Raw genomic sequence first — 13,724 nt, 5'->3', positions numbered from 1 at the left:
CCTGCTTCTCCCTCGGCATGTGTCTCTGCCTCTCTCTCTCTCTCTTTGTATCTCTCATGAATAAATAAATAAAATCTTTAAAAAAAAACACACTGGAAGAAATATTTTTGGAATTAGAGAAAGCCACATGGGTGATTTCTTTAACATACTCAGATGACTCTAACCTAGAAGTCTATAGAGGTGATGAGTGCCCTGTGATAAAGGACCACGGCCAGCCAGTTTGCGTGGAAAAGCAAGTCCCAAGTAGGTGTGACCCGTGGATCAAGTCAGTGGGAGGGGCAGTAGGTGTCAGGCAGCACTTCTCCAGGAGCCCAGGCTCCTTCTCCCCTAGGGACCACCACGGGCACAGCTGTGGCTATAACCCGTACTACTGTCGTTTCATATCCGACTGACTGTCCCAGCTCCGAGTTTTAAAGTGAAGACTTTTGCTTTTGGCCCACAGCCCTTCATCTGCTTCCACTCAGCTTCCTAATCTGGAACCAGTTCTCCTGGTGCCATCTTTGTTCATAATCTAACCTGTTGTCACCTGGAAAAGGTGAGCTAGTGATGCTTCTGCAGAAAGAAAGTCTAGAAATGAATTTTCCAAGGTCTAGCCTGAGCTCACTCAGAGGCCGCTGGTGCTCCAAAGGCCTTGGGTGAAGACAGAATGAATCACAGTAAAAACGGGGGCTGCAGCCATCCTGAGAGCAGTGGCCAGGGCATCCTGGGTTTCACAGCTACGTGAGAAGAGATTTTACGATCAATCACTCATGATTGTTCAGTGCAATTTAAAAATTTTTCAGCTTATTTTTAATAAGCTTTATACCCAACATGGGGCTCAAACTCACAACCCACAGATCAAGATTCGCAAGCTCTTTGGACTGAGCCAGCCAGGAGCCCCAAGGACAATTATTTAAAGAAACTATCTTGGGGGCACCTGGGTGTTGCCGTTGGTAAGTGTCCAACTCCTGGAATCATCTCAGGTCATGATCTCAAAGTCTTGGGATTGAGCCCCCAGTCCGGGGGCACAAAGTCAGCTTGAGATTCTCTCTCTCCCTGCCCCTCCTGCTTCTGCTCTCTTTCTCTCTAAAATTAAATATTTTTTTTAAAAAAGAAGCTATCTTGAAGTGCAATAAAAATAGGAATGAAGAATGGACTACAGCCAATTTAAATTTAAATTAGGAAAGTTGAAATTTTTTAAATGGATGTTCTTGGGGTTCACAAGCATGACCGCCCCCGACCCCTGCAAGGCCTGCCTTCCCCTTTGCTGTTGGTCTTCCTTCTCCGCCTAATGCGCGTGACTGAACTCTCTGCCCCTCAAGCCGGCGCCCCCGCCCCCAGGCAGTCACTCCCCCGGGTCCCCCGCCCTCCTCGAACAGGTGGCTGCGCCCCGCGGTCTGCGGGATCCCGCGCGCATCTCGGCGGCTCCCGGGTGGGCAGCCTGACCCACCTGTGCGAAGCCGGGCCGGGCAGCGCGCGGCAGGTGCCACGGGCCTCGCCAGCCGAACACCTAGAGAAAACTAAAGTCCTTTACAATTAATCTCAAAAGCAAGGCTTCAGTGGACAGGACTTTTCAAAGAAGGTGCTTTGCTTACAGAGCAAAAAGTCAGTTACCGCGCAGAATTCTGACGAATTGCCTTTACAGCTAAATTTTCTGTCTGGTTCCAGGGCATTAGGTACCGGACACCCTGCGGGTCACGCACCCACGTGGGGGGGCGCCGCCCTTCCTCGGCCTCAGCTCTTTCTCGGCGCGGAATGCCAGTCCTTCCCGCCCCTACGGCAGTTAGGGGGCAAGTCACCTCTTCCTAAGGCTGGACGGCCCTGAGCACACGGGGGACCCTGGACAGCCCCCCAAGGCTGAGAGGCCCAAGAGGAGCGAGAGGAGGGGCCTCTTGAGGTCTCGCCCACCCACGCAGCCCAGACTCCGCCCCTCAAGGCACTGCCCCGCCCACATCACCGCCTAGACCCCGCCCCCAGGGCACTGCCCCGCCCACACCAGGGCCAAGGCCACGCCCCTCTAGGCATTGCCCCGCCCACGTCACCGCCTAGACCCCGCCCCTCGTGGCACCGCCCGCCCAGACCACCGCCCGGGCCCCGCCCCTCACGCGGCCCCACCCCCGCCCTAGTGCCCACCCACCTGCGTAGGTCCCGCCCCACCCGGGACCGCCCAAGTCCGATTTTCTCCCGGATTTCCGGAAAAAGCGCCGGGCGCCAGGCCCCTAGGCCCCGCCCCCAAGCCCGCGGGGATCTGCGTCATCTCCCCGCGCCGCCGCCGGAAGTTGGGTCTGCGCGACGGTGGCTCGGAGCGGCGCGCTGAGACGCTGAGACGCTCGGCGATGGCGGGCGGGGAGCGATGACCAGGCTTCTGGGCGCGGCGCGCAGAGTCGTTCTGGCCGCCGTGAGCTGCAGTGCGCGCGGCTGCAGCAGTCTCAGCATGTTCTACGCCGTGAGGAGGGGCCGCAAGGCGGGGGTCTTCCAGACCTGGTGAGTGGAGCCCGCGGCGGGCGGCCCTGGCCTGGCGTGGGGCGGCCCCGGAGCCTCCGCCTGAGCCTCCCTTTCAGTTTCGGGGAGGGAATTTCCAAGCGGTGACACGTAGTGGGGCTCCGGTACACCCGGCCTCCTCGCCCCTGTGTGACGCCTGGGTGCCGGGCAGCGTCCTTGGAGGTGGCCGCCTCCCCCTCCAAATTCTCCTACGTGACGTGCTGGTGTGCCGCCGCACAGCGTGGAAGACGGCTGCGAGCAGGCGTGAGCAGGCGCGGCCGGCTGTGCCCCCAGCCCGTTTAGCACCATTCCCGGCCTAAGAAAAAAAGGACCGGTTAGGAAGGACCAGTAAGGGAGGAAGGCAGTAACCCGGCCCTCTGTTCCAGGAGCGAATGCAGAGCCCAGGTGGACCGGTTCCCCGCTGCCAGATTTAAGAAGTTTGCCACGGAGGAGGAGGCCTGGGCCTTCGTCAGGAAGCCTGCCAGCCTAGATGGCTCGGAAGGTAGGCCCTGCTCCCCTCACTGTGGCGCCTTGACCTGCTGGAAGCCTTGCAGAGCCCCAGGGTCACCTGGTCTGCAGAGCGGCCTCCTAAATAGAGGAGATGTGGTGGTCGTTTCCATGTTCCCAACAGGCAGAGAGCGGTTTAGCTCAGCGGTTTCCGTTGGTGACAGTGTTAGAGACAGGCTGGGACTCCAGCCTCCTGGTCCACTTGGGAGTCCTCACTCTGCTAACTCTGTGTTTAAATGCTTGCCCTCGGGATCCCTGGGTGGCGCAGCGGTTTGGCGCCTGCCTTTGGCCCAGGGCGCGATCCTGGAGACCCGGGATCGAATCCCACATCAGGCTCCCGGTGCATGGAGCCTGCTTCTCCCTCTGCTTATGTCTCTGCGCCTCTCTCTCTCTCTCTCTGTGACTATCATAAATAAATAAAAATTAAAAAAAAAAAATGCTTGCCCTGTCATTGAATCGAACGGGCGACACTTTTATTTTTTATTAAAGATTTTATTTATTCATTCATGACAGACACACAGAGAGAGAGAGAGAGAGAGGCAGAGAGACACAGGCAGAGGGAGAAGCAGGCTCCATGCAGGGAGCCGGACGTGGGACTCGATCCCGGGTCTCCAGGATCACGCCCTGGGCCAAAGGCAGGCGCCAAACCGCTGAGCCACCCAGGGATCCCCCGGGCTACAGTTTTAAAGTGATGAATGCAGTTTGTTTCATGGCATGCACCTGTATGGTGTTTCCTTCTTACTGGGACAGGGTCACACAATCAGAATTTCCTCCAATTTCACATGTCGCAGAAAGTGTAGGTGATTGAAGTTCGGGTCCCAGTATGAGGAGCGTCAAGTACAAAGGACTAAGGGTCACTGAAAGCACAAAATGTTTAAAGTACTGTTAACCCTTGAGCACCATGAACTTGAGCTATGTGGGTCAACTTATATGGAGACTTCACTCTATTACACTTACATACGTTTATTATTATTATGTCTTTATGATTTTCTTATCTTCTAGTCTCTATTCATTGTAAGACCACAGTGCATAAGAGATTTATAAAATAGCTGTGAATCAGCTGTTTACGTTATCAGTAAGGGTTCCAGTTAACAGGCTAGCAGTAGTAAGGCCTCGGGGTAGTCACAGGTTACACTCAGATTTTCGACTGCACCAAGGATCAGACCCCCATGTGGTTTGGGGTAAACTGTAGATCTTAACCTACTTTGAAGAAGTTGTGTCTCATTAGCTTTACTCACAAATTTTTTTACTAGTGGGTTAAGGTGAGGAGACAGTGGTTTGAATTAGCTTTTTTTGAGCAGGCTCTCTAGAGTCCATGGAGATGCTCAAACTTCAAACAGCTGCTCCTTTGAGAGGCCAGAACAGTTGTGGACAGCGCAAGTCAAGGAGAGGCCATCGTGCTTAGGAATCTGCCCGAATGACGAGTTCCTGAAGCAGGCCAGAGCCTTACTCGCTGTGCATCTGCTTCACCCTCTGGGTCTCCCCACCAGCTTTAAGGAAGCTGTGATGTGACTGTTACATTTTCTGCCGCAATGGAGAAATCAGTTCAGGACAGAAAACAAGTCTGGAAGTATGGCTGTCACCTTAGTTGGATTCTCAATACTTTCTTTTCACTAATCTTTTATTTAACCAATTAGTGACTTATCCATATTTCAATTTTTCCAGGATAAGTATGTTTCTGTGTGTTTAATACTCTAAATTCTAAGGCAAAGTAGTTCTTTATACCTATGAATCACCTTTCTTAAAAGGTTAGAGATCTCCTAGCTAGTGACATATATGTAAGTTGGGATTTAATGTCTTTTTCTTTTTCCATAAAAGACTTTTTAAAACATTTTTTATTTTATTTATTTATTTATTCATAAGAGACACACACAGAAAGGTAAAGACACAGGCAGAGGGAGAAGCAGGCTCCTGGCAGGGAGCCTGATGTGGGACTCCATCCCAGGACTGGGATCACACCCTGAGCCAGAGGCAGATGATCAAATGCTGAGCCACCCAGGCATCCCATGGGATTTAAAGTTTGTTTGTTTGTTTGTTTTAAGATTTTTTATTTATTTATTCATGAGAGACGCACAGAGAGAGGCAGAGACACAGGCAGAGGGAGAAGCAGGCTCCATGCAGGGAGCCCAATGTGGGACTCGATCCCAGGACTCCAGGTTCATACCCTGAACCAAAGGCAGATGCTCAACTGCTGAGCCACACAGGCGTCTCTTATTTTAGGATTCTTGAGCTACTTGCCACTTACTGTGATTTATGTAAGCTGTTTTGGGCTTAACTTATTTACTCAACCTAATTTTGTGAAGGCAAAATTATCTGACAACCGTGCCTCTTTTTTTCTTCAAAGTCTTACCTGTCCTTTAAAAACTTTCATTTGAACTTAACTTTACTACAAATAAAACAATATTTATATTGTAATAAAATTGTATAAAATTAGCCTTTGACCTGTACTTGTGTTTTTGGGTTTACTTACGTGAAATACCTAGAGGAATATTTTAAAGGTAAATACAGGGTAACACAGATATAGCAGGGTGGGAACAGCAAACTTTGCTCACTATAGAGGCTTCGCCCAGATTTTGCTAAAAAATCTTTAGCAGTCCTCTGACAGGTATGGGTGGAGAAGCTGCTCCAGGGAGCATGTTCTGACTTGGACCCACGTGGAGGTGTTCAGTCAACATTGGAGCCCCATTTCCCCATCCCTGGTTTAGAGCTGAAAGTGAATCTGTAGTGTTGGGTTTAGTGGTTATTTTGGAGATACAATTAGTTGCTCCTTCTGTGCCCTTTTTCTACTCCATAAAATGAGAACATAGGAAAAGCTGCTCCCGTATAACCTGAGAGAGTCTGTGAGAAGCCTTTGGGGTTAATCCTGCGTCCACCGGCTGAGCTTCTGAAGGAACCTGGTCCCCTCTGCTGTCAGGTTTCTGTTTCCCTCTCTCAGTGTGGCCCGCTATCTGTTTACTTAAGGTCCAGTTACCTGTGCCCTCCCAACTTCCCTGGAGGTTCTCGGCTTGACATTGAGGGAGATGAAGTATCTAGAGTGGTATCTACAAAATTCTAGTCCTTGTTTCTTTATGGGGAAAGAGTCCCTCAGATTGTCAAACTGCCCACCATACCTGGAGGGTTCACCAGCTTTGGTATCTCTGCTATCTGTCAGAAGCAGATTTCTACTTTAATAGGAATGTTGCTCTTGTCTTCTTGTTGCTCTTACCAAGCTTATCATGGAAAACTTAGAGTAATTTCATAGGACACCGAAATCTGAGACAGTGTTGACAGTCTTAAGTCATTTCCTCTTTATAGGGCTGCATACAGAGGGTATCTCAGTCTTAGTGACACTAATCACTTCCTCAATTTCTGGATTCTTAAGCATTTCATGTTATGTTTTTTTTTTTCCTGGTTTTTAAGTAGACTTGATCTTTCAGGGCCAGAAAATAAACATGAAAAAGAATCACAAGTGAAAGCCAGCAAGCGACTCCGTGAGCCCTCGGATGGAGAGGAAAATGCAGAGCCACGTGCGAAGCATATGAGACAGAACACGGAATCCATGCCTCCAGTTAGCAAAGACATGTTTTCTTATATGGGTACATCTCTCTTGGATTCTTAAGTTTTCTATATAATAATCATGAAATAAGTGTAAGAATTTTTCCCCCCTTATTAGGGGAAACTGAGCTAATGTTCAGCATTTTCATTCTTATCTGAAAAGCTAATGTTTAGCATTTCATTCTTCACTTAAAAATCTCAAAGATTACTATTTGATAGTTGATCGAACTGTGTGGAATTATTAAAACTTTGGACGTTCATTGGAAAAGCATTACATGGCCTACAAATTAAAAACAGTAACCTTTTGAAATACTGGTATTCTCTGTGCACACAGCATTTCAGGTCACTGCGAGAATATGCAAAGGCCTCAGCTTCTTCAAATAAGAAAGACCCTGAGGTGCCCAGTTGGTTAGGCATCCAGCTCTTGGTTTCAGTTCAAGCCAAGATCTCAGCCCTCAGCAGAGAGCCTGCTTCCCCTCACCTTTACCCTCTGCTCCTCCTTCTGTGCACATGCTCGCGTGTCTATCTCTTAAATAGATAAATACATTTTTTTTAAAGATTTTATTTATTTATGAGACACAGAGGCAGAGGGAGAAACAGACTCCCCAAGGAGCAGGGAGCCCGACACGGGACTCGATCCCAGGGCCCTGAGATCATGACCTGTGCTGAAGGCACATGCTTTACTAACTGAGCCACCCAGTCGCCCTAGATAAGTAAATCTTTAAAAGAGAAGAAAGGGCCTGGACAGAGTTCTTCTTCATTTTATTTTATTTATTTTTTTCAGAGTTTTTCTTTAGCACCAGTATCTTTACCGTTTACATTTAGCCTTTGCAAAACATAAGTGATCTTACCTTGTCTAGAGAGGCAAAGTAATATGAATTTTTCCTCTACCTTTAACTGTGGGAGATCAGTTTATAGTTAGTGATTATGGTATATGAATTTCCTTTTTGTTTTTTTAATATATATAAACAAAAAGTAGGAGTAAGTGGGGTTTTCTTTTTATTTTAGTAAGTGGCATTTTTATATAAATCAGTATATTTGTAGGTTCCAATTTTTCTCTAGGAATAAGCTATCTTACCATTTAATTCAAGGAAAACCAATAGAAAATGTTTTGTCAAGCCATATTAAAACTGCATAAATGAATTTTGCAGTTATGTAAAAAAAAAAAATGTTGATTTGGTTATTTGCCAGCAGTCATCAGAGCACATACTTGTGGGGTGACTGGGGGATGAGCCATTTCCAAGGTACTCACAGTGGCACTTAATGCAGTACCTGATAGGTATTCAGAATTGAGACAGAATTCAGTGACCAGAAAGGCAGTTGTGTTGATAGCGTCAAATTCAGTGGAACCAAGGATTCTTGTCCAACACGCTCGTTCTCCCACACTCTATCTTCCCTCCTCTTCCCTTTGCCTCTGCCTTGTCCGCTCTATCATCCTTCTGACAAATAGCACATAGAGCAAGGCCCCTACTTGCTCCCATGGTCCTTCTCTTCAAGACCTGTCGACCTGACTTGTCCTGCTGCCCTGCTGGGAGCATTCTGATCACCAGTGGCCCTAGAGTGGCCTCATACCATTCCTCTTCTGCCTTCTGCTTTACAGCAATGTTGATCAGATTTTCTGTCTCAAAAACAGCGGACCTTAGTCCACTAGAGGCAGATATTACTAAGAAACAATTTAGACCGACGTCTGTTGGAGGACTAGACTTTCTGGCAGACAGGTCCTCATCGTGCCCAGGTGTTACTTATCTGCATGGACAGCTCCTGGGAATGAGTGTGCGCCCTGCCCCCCATGAGGAGAGGGAGAGAGGCACTGTTGTGACCTCCATCGTGGGGGATGCGACAACAGCTCTCACGGTAGCAGGTTCTAGGTTCACAGTGACTGCCTTTGCTGTTAATTGGTCTGTCATGTGGAACCTAGGTGTGAGTGTGTTCTAATCACAGTGTCGGGCTCGTATGTGAGGAATTGATCGTGTTTTCCTAGGCAGAAGATGTAGACTGCATTGTATAATACTTTCACTTTATGAATTCAGGCTTAGTGAATGTGTTAAATGAGTCTCAGTTGTTAGTGCTTTGGTCCCAGTGACACTCACCAAGTTCCCTCTTGCAGGAGAATTTGTCGTCGTCTACACTGATGGCTGCTGCTCCAGTAACGGACGCAGGAGGGCACGAGCAGGAATTGGTGTTTACTGGGGGCCGGGCCATCCTTGGTAAGTAAACAAGGCTTCAGAACTAAGTGAATCATATTCTAAACCTTGTCAGGAGTGACACAGGGTCTGCTTATTGTTTGCTTAGCGTTGGCAGAGGTAGCACAAGAACAAGCTTTAGCTCATGTCGACACTGATGGCTTTGTTCTTCAGAACGTAAAATGCCTCAGCATCGTTTTCTTTCCCCTGGATCTCGATGAGTCTGTGTCTCACTGATAACCTCTTACACCAGAATGACTTCCCTGCCCCTCCAGAGGAGTCATCTGTCTCCTGAGGGATGGTTTTGACAAAGATGTCCAAGGGACAGGTCACCAGACTCTTCTGAAGTTGTGTGACCTTAGAGGGGACCTCTCAGGTTTCACAAGGCACAAGGTCAGGGTGATGGAAAGTGTGATCTTTCAGATACGCTGGGCAGCCCTAAAATTCAGTGTAACAGAGGGATCTGAGCCCGTGACATAGCCATATCCCTCTGAGCTTTGTCCTTCAGCATTCACAGGAGCCCACAGCAGTGTTGGGCATAATGTAATGTAAGCTGTCCAGTAATAAGATTTTACATTTCTCTTGACTTGTGGTCTATGAAGCACTTTCTCTTTGATACCTAGTTTTAGCTTCAAATCCTGTAAGAGGTAGCCAGCTTGTGTGGCACTGAGTGTCTGCGGCTGGCTTAGTGCTCACCCAAGACCACACACTCTAATGTATTTCAGGGCCAGAAATAGAACCTCACTTTTGATTTCTGGCCTAGTGTTCTTCACAAACCATCTCATGGGGCTTTTCCATAAAATGTTAGTACTCTTGGTTTGATTTTTACAGACTGTTTTTGTATGATGCTTTCAATTGTCAAAAAAAATATATCAAGCCTTTCTTCCATTGAGAGGCTTAAGGAACCACTTTGAAAATTAGCTTTTTAAATTAACTTCATTTTCTTTTTTATTGTTTTGAAACCAGGAATGTAGGCATTAGGCTTCCTGGGCGGCAGACCAACCAAAGAGCAGAAATTCATGTAAGTTGTCAGACACATTTCCCACATTTCCCATTCAAATAGATATGCAAACAGAACTGTATGTGGAGCATTATTTCACACAGAGTGTAATCGTTACACTTAGCACAGAAAAAGATTGTTTAAATGGTGAAGTGATTGTGAACATCAGTAATGTTGCAAGTTGAACAGTTTCAATGGCATGATGACTGACTTGTTTCTTCAAGGCAGCCTGCAAAGCCATCGAGCAAGCAAAGGCGCAAAACATTAAGAAGTTAGTTCTGTATACGGACAGTATGTTTACTATAAATGGTAAGCTTTTACGTTTTTACTTCTAGTGTTTTTCTAGTAAACATGAAGGGAAATTGGTATTTCCTTCTCCAGTAGGAGGTGTTGTATCCTATTGGGACCTAAGTGGTAAATGAGGACGTTTGGTTTGTCAGGTATAAAGAGACGATAGGGATTCTGGGGCCCAGTTCTGCTGCCCCAATATTTGCCACCCAGACATATCTGCCCCGCACCTAAGGAGGGGTGGTGGGATCGACAGGATAGATGTGTCCCTGCTCTCATGGTCCTTTGAGTCTAAACAGGCATCAGTAACCTAAGGTGGTGTGCTGATGTCTCCTTTGGGAAATAGCATGTTTAGGACATGGGAAGGGGGGTTGAAGAGGTGGAGGAGGTGTCCTCCTCGGCTGGGGCTTGTGAGTCCACGCCAGTCTGAGCAAAGGGATGAGCAGAGGAGTAGCCAGGTCTATGCCCCAGACAGAGTACAGCCTGTGTGGGCAAGTGGCAAGTCCGCCCGCTGCTCTGAAGACAAGTAGAGCAGGTATAAGTCTAGGGAGGAAAGGAGACCAGGACATTGGAGTTCCATCAACTGTGAGGGTGTTTCTTGTAGGTATCACTAATTGGGTTCAAGGTTGGAAGAAGAATGGGTGGAAAACAAGCACAGGGAAAGAGGTGATCAACAAGGAGGACTTTGTGGCCCTGGAGCAGCTCACCCAGGGCATGGACATCCAGTGGGTAAGTGTTTTCTTAACCACTCATGTCCTGGGACTTATTTTTGTGTGTTTTTTGTTTTTTGTTTTGGGAGGGAGAGGGAGGAAGGAGAGAGGCAGAGAGAGAATCTCAAGCAGGCTCCACACCCAGTATGGAGCCCGAAGTGAAGCTCGATCCCACAACCCTGAGATCATGACCCAAGCTGAAATCAGGAGTCAGACATTTAACTGACTGAGCCCCCAAACGTCCAGGACCAAATATTCTAAATTAACCGGAGAGAGTAGTGGTTTCTTTAAATGATTTAGTGAGTTAAGTTAAAATAACAGTTTCCACAAAATTAATATCATAGCGTGTATTAGAAATTGGAACACAGTTGACTCTTGATCATTGTGCAAGTAATACTTCTTGTTCTTGGCCTGTGTGTGGAACACAGTGAGTGTTCTGGCAGCGTGACTGAGGGGTATTCGATATTCTTCACATAGTCTCAGCTGTGCTTGGGAGTGCCCCACCTGGGCTCACCTCCTCCCTGTTAAGTGACTCCTGGCAGTCAACCTGTAGGATTCTTTGGAATCAGTCGTAATGTCAAAATAAAACTAATTTGTAAGGTATTCTGGAAAAGAGTGGTAAGACTTGAGGAGGATGACTTTTTTTCCAAAATGGAAATATTTTTCTTATAATAGATAGTTTTTATTAAAATGTTTTTTCAAACACTACAGAGCAAGTTAAACTGTAGTCATTGTCTTAACCCTGCCTTGCTCTTCCACCCCCAGACCACTGAGAACAGCTTGGTAACCTGAGGTTTAAATCTGCCTTTCAGCAATGTAAACGTCAGCAGTGGTCATACCACATAAGTACACACCTGGGTGGCTCAGACAGTTAAGCGTCTGACTCTTGATCTCAGCTCTAGTCTTGATCTCACAGTTATGAGTTCAAACCCCGTGTTGGGCTCACACTGGGTGTGGAACCTACTTAGAAAAAAAAATGAAAATAAATCCCAGACGTATAGCTCTTCTTTCTGACAGCATTTAAAGAGAATATAGTATGTTAGATATGTATCTGTCCGTCAGTATATACATGTGTTTTACCTGGAAAGCTTTCCAAGTTCCATCATTAAGTGGGAAAAAAAATCAATAAAAACGGTATAACCCAATTTGTGGAGAATCAAGATGGGATTTTAGTAAATGCCTGCACGCATCCATGCATTGGGCATACAGTTTGTGCTGTTTAGAACTGTGTTGAAGTGGGGGTGTGGGAGGAGCCGTTCTCCACCCACTGGAAACAGGATGCACTCCTGTGTTGTGTATGTAAAAAATCAGTAAACAGGGGCACCTGGGTGGCTCAGTGTCATGATCCCGGGGTCCTGGGATTGAGTCCCGCATTGGGCTCCCTGCAGGGAGCCTGCTTCTCCCTCTGCCGTGTCTCTGCTTCTCTCCATGTGTCTCTCATGAATAAATAGGTAAAAATCTTAAAAAAAAATCAGTAAAGATAAAAGGGAAAAAAATTTATTTAACAGATGCATGTTCCTGGTCATTCGGGATTTACAGGCAATGAAGAAGCTGACAGATTAGCAAGAGAAGGAGCTAAGCAATCTGAAGACTGAACGAAATGATTTTAATTCTTGGAAAAACTTGAGTGAGTGACTGTTCTCTTACCTCTCCTTACTGCTGTGAAAAATAAAACTTGGAGTAGATGGGCAGACACGACTTGCAAAGTAAATCAGTCATTCTGGGATATCCTGTGATACCACATGGTTAAATGTATAACAAATTGAACGTCCTTCGAGATTTGAGCATTATTTGAGATTTCAGTGTTATGCTCGATTGAGTTTGATGCTGTTCTCATTAGTTTTACTGCAGTCTGGACAGAAATTTTAGGACTCTGATCTAATAAGGCATGAACACAGCAGTGGTTTACAGATGCAGGCACAGTCTGGGAGTGTTCTGAAAGTGTCCATTTACCTTCCAGTTGGCAGCATCGAGTCTCAGGAGGTTCGAGTTGACTTGTACCTTCCCGTGGATTAGAGCGAGGCAGTGCTCTCCTGGTGGCTGCAGCCCACGCCCGGGCCCCCGCCGTAGCAGAGGGAGTGCAGCCCGGGGCTTACCTGGCTGGCACCCGTGTACAAGACAAGCCTGCACGTAGCCCTGGCTCTTGATCTTTGATTAGGAACCGTTACTTACAGAGCAAGATGTGTAAATAAATCTCTTAAAATTTCTTTGGCTGTTTTTGTTAAAAGCGCGGTGTAAGATGGGGTGTCTGGGTGGCTCAGTCAGTTAAGCGTCCAACTCTTAACTCAGGTCTTGATCTCAGGGTTGTGAGTTCAAGCCTCGCATTGGGCTCCACGCTGGGCATGGAGCCTACTTTTTAAAATAAAATACACTATGCAAGTTAAAGTTTGATATGATCATTTATTTTTATCTTTTTTTTTTTTTTTTACTACTTTTTCATCAAAAACCTACAGAAAAGGACATGGATGTATTGCTGATTGAGTTATTACTATAAGGTGAATACCCTCATGACCACCACTCAGGCCAAGAACTAGAACTTTGCAGACACCCTAGAAAGCTCTCCACGTGCTCTTCCAACCCTAGCCCTGCCCGCCCTCCAGAGTGAATCCTGAGTTTTATAGAAATGACTTCTTTGCGTTTCTTAATGGCAGTTGAGCCTTGTCTACTTTTTCTTAGACTGGATATTTCTGAAGTCTCTTTATTGCGTGTATTGGTCTCCATGTGAGGTTTCTCTGTTGAGGAGCCTGGCCGTTTGTCCTGTTGGTTGCCTGGGTCTACATGTTGCCACATGGGTTCTCCCGGGTGCAGAGTCCAGCATTTTCTTCCGGCCTCTCTATTTCTGCAGATTGGCAGCTGGACCCAGAGGCTTGGTCCGAAGCAGCTTCCATACACTCAGCGGATGGTGGGTGGCCACGTGCTTTCATCAGCGGGCAGAGGCTGCTCTCATCTTTATGGTGTCAGCAGCTGCTGGTGCTCAGTGCCTAGGATTGATGACTCGGGGGTTCCAGAATAGTGGTATTCTGTGATTTTGCTTAGACTTAC

The 13,724-nt window shown here is 47.0% G+C and overlaps 1 protein-coding gene across 3 annotated transcripts; it reads left to right on the top strand.

The window, feature by feature from the left end:
* The first annotated feature begins 2,246 nt into the window (after nt 1-2,246).
* On the top strand, nt 2,247-12,889 carry RNASEH1 (ribonuclease H1). 3 transcript variants are annotated; one of them, XM_035700761.2, is made up of 9 exons: nt 2,247-2,463; nt 2,847-2,962; nt 6,384-6,542; nt 8,609-8,708; nt 9,651-9,705; nt 9,909-9,993; nt 10,577-10,701; nt 12,222-12,309; nt 12,643-12,889. In XM_035700761.2, exons 1-8 carry the CDS (start codon nt 2,333-2,335, stop codon nt 12,243-12,245), a joined length of 795 nt encoding a protein of 264 aa, XP_035556654.1. In that variant the 5' UTR covers nt 2,247-2,332; the 3' UTR covers nt 12,246-12,309; nt 12,643-12,889. The 3 variants fall into 3 exon arrangements, with proteins under 3 accessions (XP_035556654.1, XP_048951961.1, XP_035556653.1); XM_035700760.2 differs by having other exon boundaries at nt 2,250-2,463; nt 12,191-12,309; XM_049096004.1 differs by lacking the exon at nt 6,384-6,542 and having other exon boundaries at nt 2,248-2,463; nt 12,191-12,309.
* Nucleotides 12,890-13,724: the final 835 nt, after the last annotated feature.

The sequence above is a fragment of the Canis lupus genome, chromosome 17, assembly GCF_003254725.2.
Source record: "Canis lupus dingo isolate Sandy chromosome 17, ASM325472v2, whole genome shotgun sequence".
NCBI lineage: Eukaryota > Metazoa > Chordata > Mammalia > Carnivora > Canidae > Canis > Canis lupus.
Note: the sequence above shows the minus strand (reverse complement) of the source record. Positions and strands in the feature narration are given on the sequence as shown.

Bases quoted from the DNA above. Each gene is read 5' to 3' on its own strand.
- RNASEH1 (XM_035700760.2), top strand. From the start codon at position 2,333: ATGACCAGGCTTCTGGGCGCGGCGCGCAGAGTCGTTCTGGCCGCCGTG. The intron at 2,464-2,846 runs GTGAGTGGAGCC...CCTCTGTTCCAG, and splicing joins GCGGGGGTCTTCCAGACCTG to GAGCGAATGCAGAGCCCAGG. The intron at 2,963-6,383 runs GTAGGCCCTGCT...TTGATCTTTCAG, and splicing joins CAGCCTAGATGGCTCGGAAG to GGCCAGAAAATAAACATGAA.